The 19,019-nt window shown below is 40.1% G+C and overlaps 1 protein-coding gene across 1 annotated transcript in view; it reads right to left on the reverse strand.

Moving 5' to 3' along the window:
• KCNH7 (potassium voltage-gated channel subfamily H member 7) overlaps positions 1-19,019 on the reverse strand; it is a 317,537-nt gene that overhangs the window by 95,367 nt on the left and 203,151 nt on the right. The window contains exon 4 of the mRNA XM_045031733.1: positions 7,736-8,164. Within this exon, the coding sequence (XP_044887668.1) occupies positions 7,736-8,164 (429 nt within the window). The remainder of the gene's footprint in view (positions 1-7,735; positions 8,165-19,019) is intronic.

Consider the following 19,019-nt stretch of genomic DNA (forward strand, 5'->3'; position numbering starts at 1 on the left):
AACCGGCTGAGTGAGCTCTCTGTTTCTGTAAATAAAATGGAGGTTTTGGTTAGCTGTCTGCTCTCCGGCCTCAAGTGATTGCTTCCTACACCGGCTGCCCCTAGGACATAACACTGAACATTACTCTACGCTCATCTTATAAAATTGGTTTGGAAGCCAAAAAATGTGCTTGGTACAGAGTAATCTTTTTAAAGAGGGGAATGGGACTGGAGAACTGTAAGGAAGTTTAGAGATCCAATTAATTACCCCTCTCTGGGAAATAGCTTTATTTGTTTGACTAGCTCTTTGACTAGTGATTCACTAGAGATTTGCTGATACAGACTAACCGGGCTACCACTCTGAAACTAGAGATTTTAGTGATTCCCTTTCTATAGTATTAGTATTACAGCACACTAGACTAGAACCTTGCTTTTTATCCTTTGGCTTCAAAAAAGTTATTCCAAGGTTTAAAATGTCTTATTGACAATGAGTTAATAACGTTACTTCATTAAAGGACATTAGTGGGTTAATCCCAAATGTCTGGTTTGCAATGACTGAAAATTACTCCCAACTGTGAGCTGCTCTGTATTCATTTCCTAGTAGACAGATGTCTGTACCAGGGAGAGGAAAAAACAAAAGAAAAAAAACAAAATACCACCACAACTGACACTAATTGGCCCCTTGTTGACAGTTTCAGCAGAGAGGCCAGGGATTGAATAAACATGGAGAATGAAATATCCCTCCCTTTGGCCCAAAAGAAATCCCTCTAGATCAGATGTGAGGCACGTTGGTGGGGCAGTGTTGCACTGCCACTGCTTGTGCTGTACCTGTTCTGTAGATTAATTGAGGACTTCCCTCTCCTGTGATGTCAATCCATAATCTTTCACCAGCAATAAATTCACTTACAAAACTTGTTTTACAGAAAAAAGACATTGCACTATATTTAAAACTCTGCTGACATACACAAGAAGCAAATGTAGTGACTTCATAGTCCACTGGTGATGAATTGCTTACAGAATTTAGCTCATGCACTACATGCAGTTTAGTAAGGAGACATTTTACCAGGTACACACACTTTTGCAGCATGCATGAAATCATGAACCAAACAGTTCCCAAATTTAGCTACAGCTATTGTAGTTTTCTGTTTTCTCTTGCAGAATTCAGTTTTCTGATGCATTGTGCAAGAAGTATTTTCCAGAAGCAGAAGAAGGAGCTATGGAATTAAATCCAAATGGCATATAAAAGGCACAGCCCCAGCCACCTTTTCCTGTCATTGTTCTGGCGAATAGAAATTATTTCTGAATACTAGTGTACATGATTAAGAGTTATTTCAATGTGAAATTGGCAATGAAGTTCATGCATGCCCATTGAATACTACAGTAAGCTTGAAACCATACCCCCTGCCATCCAGGAGCGTGAAACTAGTTTTAAGGAGACAAAAGAGGAATAAATGAAGAGACTGCCACATGGGTCCTGATTATTATTTAATGTTCTTTACTTGTAAGATGGTAACTGAAATACAACAAAATGCCTCCTAACTATTGATTGTTCATTAAGGATCCAATTCTACACTCATTTCATAAACAAAATTCCCAGTGGCTTCAATAACACTTTTGCCTGTATAAGGACTACAGCGCTGAATTAGGTAAATCTCTCTCTCTCTCTCTCTTTTGTTAACAAACATTTAAGAAGAACAAGCATAATTATTATTTAACCATTCCTTCACTTCTTCCAAGGAGTGGTAGCTAATGTAGTGGCTATAATTGGGGGATTAATTATGTCTCCAACAAACTAAAACAAAGATCATTTCAGTAATGCACCTGGCCCTACAGAGGTCAGCATGGGAATGTTGCATTTGTACATTTCATACAGCAGGCAAGTTAACATGCCAAGGAGTGTGGCAGCTGAAGAACTGGGTGGTACCTTTTATACTCATACATTACCTTTGACATTGCGACCATTGTCTGGTTTTCAGCATAATAAGAATAAAGAAGAGAAGAGAAAAGAAGAAAACTAAAATCTACATCAGAGAATGCACAATATACTGGTTAATATATATATCTGACTGGAATTACTATATTTTCCATCAATTTGACTTCCAGTTAAGATCAAATCATTTTGATAATTGATTATGTTCAACAACTTTTTAAACTTATGTGGTAGATCCTCCACTGTTGTAAACTATCATAACTCCATAATGGACCTATGACAATTTACAGCAGTGAAAAATCTCCACCATATGTCTTACCTCAGTAGCAAAATTCCAATACATTTTCCCCTCAATATGCTGATTTTGAGATTGATCCTCCAACACTGCACTTTGAAGAAGAAACTATCCTTCCATGAAGTGGCAAAATGGTCAATTTTAATTAAATAAGCACCATAAGGCCAGATTTGCAAAGGTTTGCAAAGGTTGATTTAGGCACCTACAGATGCAGATAGACACATAGGGTGGGATTCAAACAGGGGACATAGGCATCCAACTGCCTCTTTTGGCTCTTAAATCCAACATTTAGGCACCACCAGCATTCACAAAATCCCTGCTCAGCGGCTGCCTAACCCTGCAGGTGCCTAAAATCTGTAGACACCCATGTTTCCTCCATTAAAGTTCCCAAGGTACCTACATTTTGGCACCTGGACAGGCTAACAGCTGCCTCAGTCCTGACAGCACCAAATGTCTAGGCATCTCATTCATGCCTAAGCCCCAGCAGGATTCACAAATTGCCTCTTGGGCCCGACACAGTAGGTATGCCCCAGGCATGCCTAAATCCACACAAAACAGTCAGAGGTGGTGGTTGTGCTTGTGCTTCTCTTCTTCCCTGCCCCCACCCTCACCCGCCCCTTTATAACTTCTAGCCCACTGGTTAGGACATTCACGTGGGATGTGAGAGATTCAGGTTCCAGTGCCCCCTGCTCCAATGAATATTTAATTACACCTCTACCCCGACATAACACGACCCAATATAACACGAATTCGGGTATAACATGATAAAGCAGTGCTCCGGTGGGGGTGGGCTGCGCACTCCGGCGGATCAAAGCAAGTTCGATATAACATGGTTTCACCTATAATGTGGTAAGATTTTTTGGTTCCTGAGGACAGCATTATATTGGGGTTAAGGTGTATTTATACACATTGGAACAGCTTCAACAGGAGAGAGAGACCTACATTATAGCCCAATGGTTAGGGAATACTCCTGAAAGGTGGGAAACTCAAATCCAAGTCCTTGCTCCAAATCAGGCAGAAGGGGAATTGAACTTGGGTTTCCCATGTCCTGGGTGATTGCGCTAACCACTGGGCTTTGTGCAAGAGGGCAATAGCACCTCCTCCTCCTCTTTCTTGAGAAAGGGCTGATCTGGCTTAGATGCCCAACTCCAGGAGAGGGTCCAAGACTTTGAATCCCAAATGGAGACATGGGCCTCCCTCTGGCCCACACTTAGGCACTTAAGTAACTTTGAGTGGTGGGGTTTAGACCACATCCCCCTTCTCAGCATTTCCTTGTGGCTAGTTTGGGCAGTTCCCTGATCAACATTTTGGGCTTTTGTGAATCCTATTCTTAGGCACCTCATTCTCCCCTTGCATTGTACAGGAGCTTGGCACCTTCCTCAGGGGTGCGGAGTGTTGTAGCACCTAAGTACCCCTTGTGAATCCCAACTTAACTCCCATTGATTTCAATGGGAGTTTGTCAGCTAGGTGGTTCTGAAAATCCCACTAGGAGCCTAGGCTCCTAACTCAGCCTTGTGCATTACACTGTTGTTCTTGTGATTTTCTAGATACTAAAAGCTACCTGTTCAGCATCACAATGCCTAAATCCTGTCATAGATCTGGGTCTAGGTGCCCATGTACATCTTTAGGTGCCTACAAATATTTTTTAAAATGTGCCCATATGACCTAATCCAAGTCCATTAAAGTGAATGGAAATATTTCTGCTGACTTCCTTGGGCTTTGGATCAGCTCAACGGGGGTGGGAAACTGCCATGCCAGGCACCTGGAAAGGAGCTGGCTCCACACAACCTGCTTTTGTCCCCGGGATATAGATGGCACACCCGGCTCCTAGTGGGCTGTTAGGAACTGGGATGATTTAGGGAACACAAAGGCAGTAGACATCTCTCCTTAGCTGTGCCAAACAGGGTTGTGGCATACCCAAGGACTAGGCCCATTTTTCTTTCTGTCTCATGCCTCATTAACAGTAATTCAGATTCTGCAGGCTTAATTAGGATCTCAGCGACACCTATTCAAAACCTCTTTAGCCTTTGGTACATTGCACAGGTGTTATGGACGGCATAATCTGAAGCCACTAAGGTTGCCCAGGTGTAGATGAAGGCCTAAACTGCCTCTAGAAGTTATAATACTGGTGCTGGTGTTTGAAGTGTAAAAAACCCATCTTGCGTTTGGAGCATAGGGTAGGTAGATAATAAAGCCTCTCCCTGGCTTTTTACTTTCATACTTTCAAACAGAGTAAATTTGATATGGAAACCAATGAAACACACACAACTGAATCTGGAAAGCCACCCTGCCATTTTTACGGCATCACACTTTTCAGCACAGAACTGCACTTTAAAACAAGCTGACGACTGCAGCTTCAATATTTTTGACATATATATTGATAGGTAGCTGGACCACATGAAATAACTGATGTTCTCAATGACCCTTGCCTTCTATGGTAAGCAAATTTGAACCCAGCTGAATTAATGCAGTTACCAGCAAATTAAATTACCTTATTCTGGTTCTGTTAGAATCTTAAACAGGCTCCATTAATATTTTTTCAGATTGAGGAAATGTAAAAATGTTTTAAATCTGAAGGCTACATTTCAATTTCAATCATGACTTCTGCATAAAATCCCTAATTATTACGGATCTAGAAACACACAGAATAGTGAAAAGAAATGTATTGGCCTATGCTACGTGCCTCCCTTGGGCCAGATGTTTTGCTTGATTAGGACCACTGAATTTGTCCTTGTATGATTGCAATGACCTTATTTAGGATTTTATATGCTCCAGCTATAGTACCTGCCTTCTAAAACATCTGGATTGAGTGCCGTGAAAAAAAAATTGTTGGATCAAATCCTTCTTGCCTTATTTGTGTGAATAAGGTGAGTAGGATTTTGACTCATGGGCTAAAAATTTAATAAATCTTTACAGCATAAGTTGCTACTTTCTAATAAGTTTCCCAACAGATGGCACCAGGGATGGTTGCTATTGCTACTACAATCTTGAGACTCATCCTGCTGTTGGAACTGTTCTATAGCATATTTAACATCCACCTGTACTGTATAAAGATACAGGGCCTGATTCTCTACGGCCTTATGTAACCCACTGGTGAGTGTGTGTTACAGGTCCCCCTCTGTACCAATTTACAAAAGATATGAGTTGTTATAGCCCCTTCCTACAGAGGCTCTTTAACTCAAGCTGTAGCAAATAATGTATTTATCTCTGGAGGTCCTGGTGTGTTGGCCAAGAGGGCAGCTGTTGCACTTGTGCCTTATATCATCATTTACATCTTTGCCAAGTGCAATCAGAATGATGGTAACAATAATACATAACTCTTCTATAGCACTTTTCATTAGTAGATCTTATAGTCCTTCATAAAAGAGGTCAGTTTTATATCAGTTTTGCACTTGGCCTGGATATAAATATGCAAGACAATGGAGAATCAGGCTCATGGTTTGCAGCTCTGATCACGTACAACATCCATAGCACATATATATATTTATTTATATATATTGTATAATGTCTCATGTAGGTTACTAAGATTTCTTTTGCTTTGTATTTTAAATGTGTAAAGTAGTTATTCTGTGAAATCTAGCTCCTCCACAGAATGTCAAGGACTAATTTGTATCAATATTTTTGCAAGAACTTTTTATCATTCATAACTAAAGAAAATGTATCATTACACTTAATTTAACATATTTACACCATATTATTAATACCAGCTGAGCATTATTTTTATCAGCCAAAGCTCTGAAAATGGAAAGTAACAACCAAAATGTTTTTTGGGGTCCAAACTTATGGGGAAATTAAGATCCAGATTGAAATTTCCATAATGGGCCAAACCAAAATGAAAATTCATAATTTTGAGTTGTTTGGCTCCAGTTTCTGAACTGATCTTTGTGCCTCGGCTTGCACTGTAACCTGAAACCCAGGTCATAGAGAAACTCTGGGAGTGTAATACAAGCCTGAAGTGGCCAGTGCTAGTTTTTAGAATCCTTGCAGGCTCCCACCTTCTGCACTCAAAATGCCAGAGTGGGGAATCAGCCTTGACATAACCCAGGCTTTGTGGATGGCAGCGTTGTGTCTATGCTTTTCTAGGTGCCTAAAAGTTAGGTGTTGCAATGCACAGTGTCACAAAGCCTTAGAGCCTTTGTGGATCTGGGCCTTATGTTCTCATTCCACAGCTGATGTTTATGTATAAATAGCTGTGGATTCATGGCAAGTGCTGTTTGACTTTATTTAATGCAGGAGGAGTAATTAGAAGGAATAATGTCAATAATGAACCAGTGCATGGTTCAGAGGTTTGATTTCTCAGGAGGTTCACAGAAGCAGAGTTTCCTTCCTGCAGAACTGCTAGGATTCACAGAAGAGGAAGAAAAAAGAGCCAGAGAAGCTTGAGATTGCAGAGGTTTGGGGTTAAGGAAAAGGAGACTAGTTGGAAGTCTTTAAAATTGAAAATGTCTTTTCATGATAAGTTTTATGCACCTGCACACAACATTGTCCAGGATATTCACAACTTCCTGGGCTGAATGTGTAAAAGTTTCCACATAAATTAGTAGTTGGAATTGAAAACTCCATACTCCAATGCATAAGAATGTCAGTGTTACTGAAAACTTTATGCAGGGGTCTTAGTGTTTTCAATGCAAACACATTTTCTATTTTCCCTAACTCCCAGGGCCCCCAAACTTCTGATTTTCCAATATCTTCTGGCTCCAGGTCTCTCAAGCTTCCTCTCTCCTGGAACTGAAAACCATAGAGCCCATTCCCCAGACCTCTTAGAGTGATTAGGAGTGACTAGCTCAGGAGAACAGGAGGAAAGGCCCATGGAAAATTCTTCTGGTTGAAAGAGAACATGTATAGTATAAAAAGTTAAAGGTCCTGATTCATTTCTCATTTACTCCAGGTTTACACTGGCGTAACTCCATAGATTTCAATGGAGTTATTGCTGACTTGTACTAGTGTCAGTTAACCCCTGCCACCAACACTGGACTATTATGACAATGAGAATACTGTAAAAGCAGCAAAGAGTCTTGTGGCACCTTATAGACTAACAGACGTTTTGGAGCATGAGCTTTCGTGGGTGAATAACCACTTTGTCGGATGCATGTCATGAGAATACTATACATGTGTCAAGGGTTGTAAGAAAAATTGCATGATATAATACTGCATAATCTGAGAAATAGCATTTCATATAATTAAAGGCCATATTGTAATGCATGTGACCAAAAGGGACAGAATTAAGGTTACACATGCAATTTTAACTTAGTCATTTCCTGGCTTGTAAATGTTTACAGCAGTTTTGCAACCAGTGACTCTGATTTTGCCATACTTCCATTAAGAACTAAGATATAAGCTACCACCCCAGGAGAAAGGTACTAACTCAACATACATACGGGTGAGAAGACTGACCCCTTACTGTTTTCTTAGTATCATTTTTAATGAAATTTGTAAAATCTCTTATGTTTTAAGAAATAGTGATAACTTAAAAACAATGCAACAATCCCTCTTCAGATATATCTCAGAATATTTATCAATTTTCAACCCTACCTTCACTTGCGTGACGATCCCTAAAAACATTTTTGGGATGGACGTTAAATCCTTCTATATCATGTACTGAAGATGCTCTCCTTATAGTACAAATGCTTTCCTTTGATCTGGAATGAGTTAGTGGTGTACTTGTCTGCAGCGTGTCTGGGTAAAGTTGGTCCCATTGCCGTTTAGGTGAAGAATGGTCAAGAGGTCCTGATATATTAACCAAAGGAGAACATTTTCTGGGCTGTATCAGTGCTTTTGTGTCATCCACTTCAGAAGGGCTACAGCTTTCTTTTGTGGGGGATTTAAAGCGCTTCATAGCCACTGAGTCATCACTGTGCTTAGATGAATCTACTACAACTGCATCAGGGTCTTCCTGTGGTAAGGACTGCTTTCTGTATGTTAAGAGTCTCAGTCCGGGTAACTTGAATCCAAAAAGTTTCCCTAGATATAAATTAAATAAGAAAGATTAATTACTAAAATTAGTTACTTGTGATAAAATCTTTGTTCTTTCACAATGCCAGAACAGTGTATAGAAACACCAGTCATAAGTAATCTGTTAACACAAATCTCATAGTGTGTACTGTTTAGCAACAGAATGCACAACTAAGAAATATTATATACAAGTAATATTGCTTTAGTTATCTTTAGTCAGGTTTATGCCTCAGTTGAACACAAGCTTTTGGGCTCAGTACAAGGGTAGTATACAATAGCCTGTGTTTTACAAGGGGTCAGACTAGATTTACCTAATGGTTCCTTTTGGCTTTAAAAATCTATACATTCATGAAAGTCATGATATAACATGTAATTGCCACATTACTAGGCAACCATGTCCTTAAATACATATCTATGTTTTTTTATTGTCAGATAAATTTCATACACTTAAAAATGTACCTTTGCCATTTCACTGAAATCCATTTATTTACTCTATAACTTAAATTGGAAACTTACACATCCTAATTTTCCAAACAGGAAAACTAAAGTTGAGTTTCAATGTTACCATGATCCCAGTCCATCACAAACATATTTCATGTTTGTACATTTAAATTGTGTATTTCTTCTCTAGACATTTACAAACAGAAAGGAAAAGAGCCAAATTTTACCCTCAGTTACACCCATTCAACATAAATACCTTCAGTTCATTTGCACAGATGTACATAACTAAGCATGACATATTGCATCTCAAGGTGGGCTGTATGATGATGAATGGATGATGATGCACCACAATAAGAAATACAAGTAGCAGTGGAAGTACACAAAATGGAGTAATTAAAGAAAATGTGGGCAAGGAGTGGGGATGAGAATTGCAAAAAAACCCAAACAAACAACAGCAAATCCTTCAAGTATAATGTAACCCAACTAACAAATGGAAGCTCTAATGCCTTTGACATACAGAGAATACAGTAACAAATTACCATAAAAGCTAGTTGAATAATGTAAAAACCATCATCAAATAATTAAAGTGATGAAAAATGCCACATTTCATTGAACAAGCATTGTGATTAATATTTATCTACATTTCTCTCTGAGGATTTTATACTGCCACCCATCACCGTAGTATTTGAGCACCTCCTCAATTAAATCAATAGCAATAGTGCAGTTCCTAGTGGATGTCATGGAATCTCTGATACTTCTCCCTTTTGGGGGTAAAAACTCCATTTGGGTTAGGGATTGGTTTTTGGTTGTTTTCAGTCTGTTCTGATTAGCAGTGTTTGTTGATAGTTAATTTTTATTAATCTATAGCACTGAGATTAATCTGCTCATGCTTTGACTCATCGAAAGACAGAATACTGCAATGTTTTGATATAGTATGTCTTTCAGGGAAGCATATGCACAGTAGCTAATGCTTAGCAAATGATAGCACAGCTTAGCCTATTTAATTTTGAAAACTAAAGTACTATACAGTCAGTATTTAACTTCTGTTTTTTAATACAAAATAAATGTATGTGAGATTTACCTACTGTACTCCATGGGAAACCTCCATTCATATCCAGTGTACTGTACACACAAAAATTTCCATTACATAAATCAAGAGAAAAATGTGATGTGGTCAGCTGCTGGAGATGCCAATTTTCAATCTGTGTAATCAGGATTCAATAACAGTACATCTTGGGAGCTGTTTTGAAAGCTTTCTTATATATTTTCCCTAACAAATTATGAATACTTGATTAAATTGCCCACAGTTAAATATTAGTGAAGTACATAAAATCATTTTTATATGGTTTTTAATGCACATGAAATTGTTACAAAGCAGTTTATAAATCACTTTTGCAGGCTTATTACATTGAAGGTCAAACAATTACTATAATACTTTTTTCATCAATTACATTGTACTCCTTTAAAATACCATTCATAAGATTTCCTTGCATTAGATATTGTTAAAAGCTTTTTGCTGGCGTGCTCTATTTTAGTCATATTCATGGTGGTGCAGATGGTCTTTTCTGCTTCACTAGGTTAATATGACCATGTTAGACTGCATTACCGATTTAGCTGTCTAACTGTAGTTCAGCTGGAAAGAATACACAGTGAGAATTTTGCTCACTGCTAAGACTTTCAGGCATGAAATAGAAAACCCATATGAATATCTCTTTGTTATTCTTTTTTAAACTGAAATAAATTCTCTAACAAAGTCCCCATTTTCTGCTTTTTAACTAGAATATCCTTTAAAATGGGAGGATTGTGGCTCATGCTCAAAGTATGAGTCTTATAATGTGCTGAGTGTTCATTATAAAAAAAAATGTCAGATCCCTTCTGCAATACTGTAGCTGAAGCTAGCAGAAAGACCATCCACAATTTGTCTGAGTTGCACAGCACATTCTCACTTAGATCAATAATATAACATAGCCTGATGCAAACATTCATGGTCCCATGCCAAAAGTCCCAATATAGACAAAAGTGTTAATGGGAGTTTTCTCTACATAAAGACTACAGGATCAGTTTTTGTAAAGCAGGAAGCCCCTGTTTTAGATAGGTATGCTGACTGAGGTATTTTTGCTACACTGGCACTTTTGTCTACCTTAACTCACTCTCCCGGTTTAGTATTTCTCAGTACATAGTGAAAAAAACACACACCCCGACCATCAAAACTTTCACCGACAAAAGTGCTGGTGTGAACATAAAAGACCTTATAGTGACCTTTTTCCTTCAGAACTCATTCCCCAGGGGGTCCTACAACAGGACTGTGGTGGGAACACACAAACTGAATCATGGTAGGTAATACAGCCTGTCCCCTCCTCTCCTAGTAAGGCTTTCTATCACAGTACAATTTCCTCTGCTCCTGCATACCCTTCCTTTCTGGGTGATCTCCCGTTAGTGCTTGGGTAATTTCATCCAAGGCTGCTCCTGGCTTCAGCCTCAGAGATCTGCATGCAGCTCTCCAATGCACGATGGTGGAAATTTCTCATGCTTCCAAGCTTCCTGACACCAGTCCTTAATTGTCCACAGAGTGCTTGGAATGGGCTGGATAATTATTGGTGAGGAACCTTTTCTTCATTAGAGGAAAAGATGGACTCCAGGCCAACATGTAGGGAAGCCTTCTATCTTCCATAATCCTGTGTTGAAGCATCATGAAAAAAGCACCAACAGCTCGTGGAGAACCCTAATTTAGATTGTCTCCACATTGGAATTTTCAAATGTGCTTAAGAAGCAGAGTTATAGCAGACAGAGTGTGGTACAACACTGTGTTTGGATCCGGGAAAGGCTGAACCTTCAGCTATCTGACCTGACATAGGTGTCAGAGTGGTTAAAAGTGTATTTCAGTTGTGATTCTGTGCAAAGGGTTAAATAGGCTTAGAGAGATATAGCCTTCCTGGGCCATTGATAGGAAACTATAGAAAGCCAACAGTATCAGGCCTAGAGTGACCAGATGTCCCGATTTTATAGGGACAGTCCCAATATTTGGAGCTTTTTCTTATATAGAGGCTTCCCCCCTATCCCAATTTTTCACACTTGCTATCTGGTCACCCTAATCAGGCCTTAGGAGTGGTGCTGAATAGAAACATGTAGAGGTGGCTGGAAAAGCTGTTTTCATGTCACTAAGTGATGGAGTTAGTGTCAGGTTGTAAAATTAATGCTCCTACATCATCTTATGACTTTCCAGATGCTTCTCATAGATAGTCTCAAAGATGTAAGTCACTGTTTGTAAAGCAGACATTCCAGCAAAAAATTATCTGAACAAGGGTTTCCATGGTAACCCCATGCACCTAAGTTACAAGAAATTCCTAAGCCTGTCCTATGTTACAGTTCTGTATCAATGGAAGGTAATGGCATTTGGCCTGAGTACTGCCCCAGGGGTCTTTACTCTGGTGATGGCACCAGTTATACATCTCCTAAATTCTCCAGGGGCAGAAACGCATATTTGCTTATACAACATCTTCATTGTAGCAGAGTCAGAGATGTGCCTACAGCTGAATATCTCAATTTCAGTACACTTGCTGAAGGCACTGGGATTTCTGATAGATGCTCTACCTTAACTCACTCTCTCTGTTTAGTATTTCTCAGTACATAGTGGATTCCTGGTCTCTTACCCTAACATTCCCTTCTGCAAAAGGGCATCCATAACAAATATGTGTTGGGAGGCAGTATCAGCTCCCATCACAGGTATTTAGCCCGGTTACATGGGTGTCTGTGGCAGCTATGCTCCCTTTGTTTCCTTCCAGTCACTCTCTAATACACAGATCTGTAAAGATGATTTCTGAGGCTTTAATAGAAGTGTCTATCTGGGAAAGAAGTGTGAACTTCTGTCAGGCTACTTGCCTAGACTTCATGTGGTGTTTCCTCCTCCTAAGCCTTCACTCTTCCCTAGATTACCCACTCCAGTAATACTTGACAGATACTCAAAGGAGCCAAAATGCCTCCTTTGCACAATAAAGAGTCAAATGTGAGAGCTTCTCCCAGTCTGGAGAGCCCTAAAACTATACTGCAGATGCCCATGGGGTGCCTATGTCCAGGTATTGTCAGGTAACAATAGTGTGGCATCATCTGTGACCAAACTTGTGCTAAATAGATCAGAGTGAATGACTGATCTGGCTGTATAAGTTTGGATGTTATGTCAGAGCAAAGAAAACAACCTGCCTGGCTTCTATCTAATCACAATAACTGCCCCCTTATAAGTAGACAGGATTTCTAGACAAAGGATGTGATAGTTACTGGATTGTCCACAGATGGATCTGTTCACCAGCTCTTACAATCACAACACTTCAAAATTTGCCCTGCTTTCCAGTTCTTCAGGAAGTGCTGATGAAAGTAGTAGTCAGGCTAGACAGTTCCCTGACAAACATCCCTGACTGACTATCCGGACCATGGATTTTCTCAATAACGCAGGTCTTCTCAGACTTTCCCTGAAGCTGAGCCAAGTGATCTATTTGTGAGAGCAGCAGAGGGACTCCTCTTCAGTGATGGACTGATGATTGCATGCAGGGAATCATTCCAAAACGGAAGTTATCAGAAATGCAGAGGCAGGCTATTGTTGAACGCCTGCTTTCAGGCTGGAAGAAAACAGTTAACCACTCATACAACAAAGTGTACTGGGGTTTTGTTATGTGGATCTCATCAGACTCAGAATCAAGAGGAGCCAATTTCTGTAAATAAAATCCCTAAACACTGACTCCATGGCCAAAGTAATAGCAGGTGTTTAAATGCACTGCATGCCTCTGCCTTCCCTGGGATTATCAGACCAGAAAATAAGGCATGATAGTTATGATCACCTCTATGTTTTTTCCACCTCTTATTTCCCCACACGTTCCAACATAGGGGCATGTACATATGTGAGTCATTTTCTTGGTCCTCTAATTATCTCCTCTGCTTGCTTTGTTTTTCTCTCCTTCCTTACAGGAAGAAGAAAGCATCTCCAGGTGCCAGATTGGAAGCTGGAGCAAGATAAAGGACCCCCTAAATTCTACTAGTTCTCGGCTACCTCCTCTGAGTATTTCTTTATCCACTGTAACTCAGTAGCATGGACTTGGCATTTTGGTTTACTTCCCATTTTCTGGGAAATTTTAAGTTGAACTTTTATTCCACTTTAAATTCTTCTGCAGCTCCCATTTTTCTGGGACAATAACTGCCTTGTTTATTCCTCCTTGCATGTGGGAATGTTATTTTATCTCTCTGGCTGTCTCAACACATTGACAAACTACAGATGGCATTTTTATGTGTATGACATTAATAAGTGCTTATATGTTTATGTGTTTATAAACATATATGTTTATTTTATCTCTCTACCTGTCTATCCAGATTTTATTATATTGTTCCCTATTGCTATATTAAAATTTACTAGGCATCTTAGGTTTTGTTTTTGTTTTTGGTCATTTCTGGTTCAAAATCAGTAAAAAGGAAGGTAAGCTGTATTTATAGGAGACTCCAGTTATATTAGGTGTCAACTTTACCTCCATCCATCTCATGTCATTTAAAGTGCTAGCTGTGTGTTTTTGTTCCCCTCAAACAGAAAATATTGTTTCTTATTGTAATCTTCTTTCTTAGCCACATATTAAGTTAAAAAATGAACACAATTATTTGTAAATAATTATTTAATGAGAAAATGTCAATCATAATAAATATTATAAGCAATGAATTATTCGGCCAGCACTGTCTTTTAATGTCTTCTACCACAAAGTACAGTAGTCTTGAAATCTGTGAAGGAATCTATCCTATTTATCATTGGAAACTTGCAAGAAGTTGCCAGCCTTTACCATTAACTAGATCACCAGACTTTATCGGGTAGATAGCATTTGTTCTGTTTGCAAGACCAGGAAGTGAAAACCCTAGGAGGAGGGGCTCTTTGTGAATCATGTTCCAAACACTAATTCATACAGCTGGAAAGATTTCCATCCTATGGTTTATTTCACCTCTAGATATATAGACTTCTATGCTCTGTGTATTCAGGACTTATAGTCAGAAGAAGCTGACAACCTTCACTACATCTGGGTTTTATCTTCATACAGGCTGATCTCAGATTTAATAGTTCGAGTGTTATAGCTACAGTTTTGCTGAAAAGAGTATTCAGAGAGTTGTGACAAGAGCTGAACTTTAACTTACTCTCTTGCTGGGTAATGTAAAACTCGGCAAGACCTTGAAATAATATACACAGAACACAAGAAGTAACAGGATAACAACAGATAGATTTACCTGAAGAAGAGCCACTTGAAAGGTTGTTGCCATCTGAAATACAATTAAACTAGATTTACAGACAGCATTAAAATTTTAAAACATATTAAGAAAATAAACATTTAACAGAGCTGTAAAAATGTGAATACTGAGATTGTTTATGGAGAAAAATGAGGGAGAATGACTTTTCCACACATTGCCTAAGCAAATTATAATAGTAGATTGTATATGGGACTTGCAGGAAAACTGTTCTAAAACACATTATTTTCTCTACTTGCAAAATTTAAGAACTGTTCAGTTTGTTGCATAAAATAGGGTCAATTTCCCTAGAAGAAGTTGTTAAGTAGTGGAATGGCTCTGGTATAAAATTGGAGTAGATGATATTACAGTCAAGCTCACATTCAGTCAAACTGAGCTATTTATATTTGTTTACTGACCTCCGTCAAGCACTTTAAGAACTCTAGGTGAAAAAGTGCTATGGAAGTGCTAATTATGATTGTTATCCCATTTTAAAAAAAGGAAAGCTTTGATACTGAAAATCTGAGTGATTTATTTGGCATCTCTTTGGGGTAGGCGGTAAGGTTTTGCCCTCTGGATTTGACATGTATTTATCATGTAACTTTGGAAAAGTCACATGACCCCTTTGAACCTGAGTTATTCCATCTGTATAAGGGAATATCACATTTCCTTACCCACCCTTGTCAAGTGCTTGAGATCTATAGATAGAGTGACCAAGAGGTGAGGAACTCCTAACAAGTGTGTATACCACACTCTAATAAAATAGGGAAACAATTCTAGAATTATAGATTGGAAAAATAAGAGGCAATGATTGTAATAATTTGTTTCATTAAGTAATACATTTATTTATTTTAATTTATTTAAAATCATGCCTGCCAGCAGTCTGGGACCGTGTAAAAATAAATAATCCTAGAATCATAGGACTGGAAGGGACCTCGAGAGGTCTTCTAGTCTAGTCCCCTGCACTCAAGTATTATCTAGAACAGGGGTGGCCAAACTTACTGACCATCTGAGCTGCATACGACGATCTTCAAAAGTTTGAGAGCTGGGGCTCACCTGCCAGGCTCGGGGCTTCAGCCCTGCAGATACAGGGGGCTCAGGACTTCAGCCCCAGGGGAGGTGCCTGCCAGGGCTCAGGGCTGAAGCCCTACTTTTGCTGAAGTTCTGTGCCCCAGCAGTCATGTCCTGCAGGGCTGAAGTCCTGAGACCTCCCTCCTCACTGGGCAGAACCAGAAGTGATGCTTGGGGGGAGGTCATGTGCCCCTCCCAGATTTTTGCCAGGGTTTCCTGGCCTTGCTTGGTCACATGGTGCTGCTGAGCCCTCATCCCTGCACAGCAGCTGCTTCAGCCAGAGCTGGGAGCTACGGCAGTAGGGAGAGGCACCTACAAACAGCTGGGAGCAGCAGGGAGAGCTGCTGCTTTTGCTGCTGCCTCTCCCCATGGACCTAAAGCAGCGGCCCCTCCCTGCAGCTCCCAGATGTTTGCTGCTGCCTTTCCAGGAGGAGCTAACACCTGGGAGATGCAGGGAGGGGCTGCTCAGGGTCAGAGGTACATGTGCCTGGGGGGATGACACAAGTTGTTGAGGGGCTGAAACTTTAAATTGTGCCTCCCCCTTCTCATCAGGCACCAGAAGCTTCTAGCCCCCCCCCCCACCCCACCAGAGGGCAGAAGCCCTGAGCTCTCCCCCCAGTCTGGTAGGCAGAGAATGGGGGGGCAGGGCATAGGGGGATTAGTGAGCTGCACTTTAACTGTAAAAGAGCTGCATGTGGTTTGCCAGCCGCAGTTTGGCCACCACTGATCTAGACCATCCTTGAGAGGTGTTTGTGTAACCTGCTCCTAAAAATCTCCAGTGATGGAGATTCCACAACCTCCCTAGGCAATTTATTCCAGTGCTTAACCACCCTGACAGGAAATTTTTCCTAATGTCCAGCCTAAACTGCCCTCACTGCAATTTAAGCCCATTGTTTCTTGTCCTATCCTCAGAGGTTAAGGAGAACATTTTTCCTCCCTCCTCCTTGTAACAATTTTTAATGTACTTGACAACTGTTATCATGTCCCCTCTCAGTCTTCTCTTCTCCAGACTAAACAAACCCAGTCTTTTCAATTTTCTCTCATAGGCCATGTTTTCTAGACCTTTAATCATTTCTGTTGCTCTTCTCTGGACTTTCTACAATTGGGTCCACATCTTTCTTGAAACGTGGCACCCAGAACTGAACACAATACTCTAGATGAGGCCTAATCAGCATGGAGTAGAGCAGAAGAATTACGTATCGTGTCTTGCTTACAATGCTCCTGCTAATACATCCCAGAATGATGTTTGCGTTTTGTAACAGTGTTATACTATTGACTTATATTTAGCTTGTGATCCCTGATAACCAGGACAACCCTCTACAGAGCCAGGTATATCCTGAGCGGGAATTGGGAAGTGGCCCTGGGGGTAACTGACCCCTGACTGGCTGCAATGCTGGCAGCAAGTGAGTCAGCATTTTGCGTCAGGATCCTTGCTGACCCAGTGGCAGACCACTCTAGGGCCCTGGGCCAGGATGGAGTGGAGTAGGGCCTGTGTCCCCCCTGCTATCCCAACCTGTGGGTGGGCAGCCCCCTCTCTTAGGCAAGAAGTCTGTGCTTGTCAGCCCTCCGCTAGAGCTAGGAGGCCCGACTGTTTGCTGCCCAGCCTGAGTGCAGGCCTGAGCCCCTTAGACTCTCTACTGCCCTGCCCTGCCCAAGGGACTCTTGGCTACCCTGCCTCGACCAGGGGCTGGAGATCTGTAACTATGTTTGTTGTTCGGCCCTGATCACAGGCCCGAGCCCACATCTATCGTTGCCCTGCTGGGGCAGATTGGCCGCCCACAGACCTGGAGCGGGAGGAGCCATTCCCCCCAACTGTAGGCAATTCATCTACGTCATCATGTGTTCCTGTTTTCCTTGTCTTTCTTTCTCCAGTTCCCTCCACTGAGTGCTCCACCCACATGTAACATCCTATTTTTGTTTAGTCTGCAATCTCCATAGAGCAGAGATTGCCTTTTTAAAATTGCTTGTTTGTACAACATGCAGCACAATAGCATTCTGATCCTGAACTTGGATTCTTGGAGATGCTGTAATAAAACCAGCTAATAATAATAGATAGAATCCAAGAATGCTTCAGTTATAATTCCAGCCTCAACCATGACTATCCTGGGGTAAAAGTAACTTACTCTCTCTCTATTTTCCACACTATAAAATAGGAATAATAATACTTACCTGCCTTGCAGGCTGTTGTGAATATTAATTAATCAGTTAGATGATATTTGTAAAAGCAGGCTAAAGATGAAAAGTGCCATATATTAATTATTTTTTATTATTATTATTATCATCATGATTACTATTATTATTTATTTATTTATTATTGCCAGTATTATGTCTTTACTACAGCAAGGACTCAGCGATGTCTCAGTTCACCTAACATTCAGTTTAATTTATCTTGGAGGCAAATACACAGAATAACATAGGCTTTGTCATAATTAGGCTTCTGGTCTGGCTAGCTAGAAATCTTTGTCCTCCCGGACACAATTTTTCTTGACTATCCCTCACTCATGATGAATGTGCTCCCAGTGGCATATCTAAAAATAACATCGTGGACAAATTTCTTATTATATTTTGTGCAAGGTCAGATGGTTACTATTGCTTGTATGCTTCATGTTTCACATGGTACATTATTTGACCCATTCTTTATGACAGCTTAGTTGTATAGTAAGCTTTTTTTAAATATAATACTTTACACGCCCATAGATAATGCTTATCTAATGCTAAACTGCTATTCCTGTTCATACAACCAAATAATTTGCATATAGGAAACTCAATGTATGAATATCCAATGTGTATACAGTAATCACTTTTTCTAATTAAAGTGAAGTTAATCCATGGATTTTAGAAAGAAAAGGCCTGTTTCAGATCTTTTATGCCTTTTTACCATGATGTAGTTCCACTGGCTTCAGTGGAGCTATCCCAATTTATACCTATGTCACTGGATCAGAATCAGGCCAAAGTATTAGCATTTTTTGTGACCTTTAAACAAATTTTATAAGCTCTCTGCTGCTAAAACATAATTGACAATGAAGTGTTCAGTGCTCATTTTAATGGCGAATCACCCCATCATGTGTGTTTGTAGGATATAGAAAAAAGATAGATCTTTCCCTGCACA

The sequence above is a fragment of the Mauremys mutica genome, chromosome 10, assembly GCF_020497125.1.
Source record: "Mauremys mutica isolate MM-2020 ecotype Southern chromosome 10, ASM2049712v1, whole genome shotgun sequence".
NCBI lineage: Eukaryota > Metazoa > Chordata > Testudines > Geoemydidae > Mauremys > Mauremys mutica.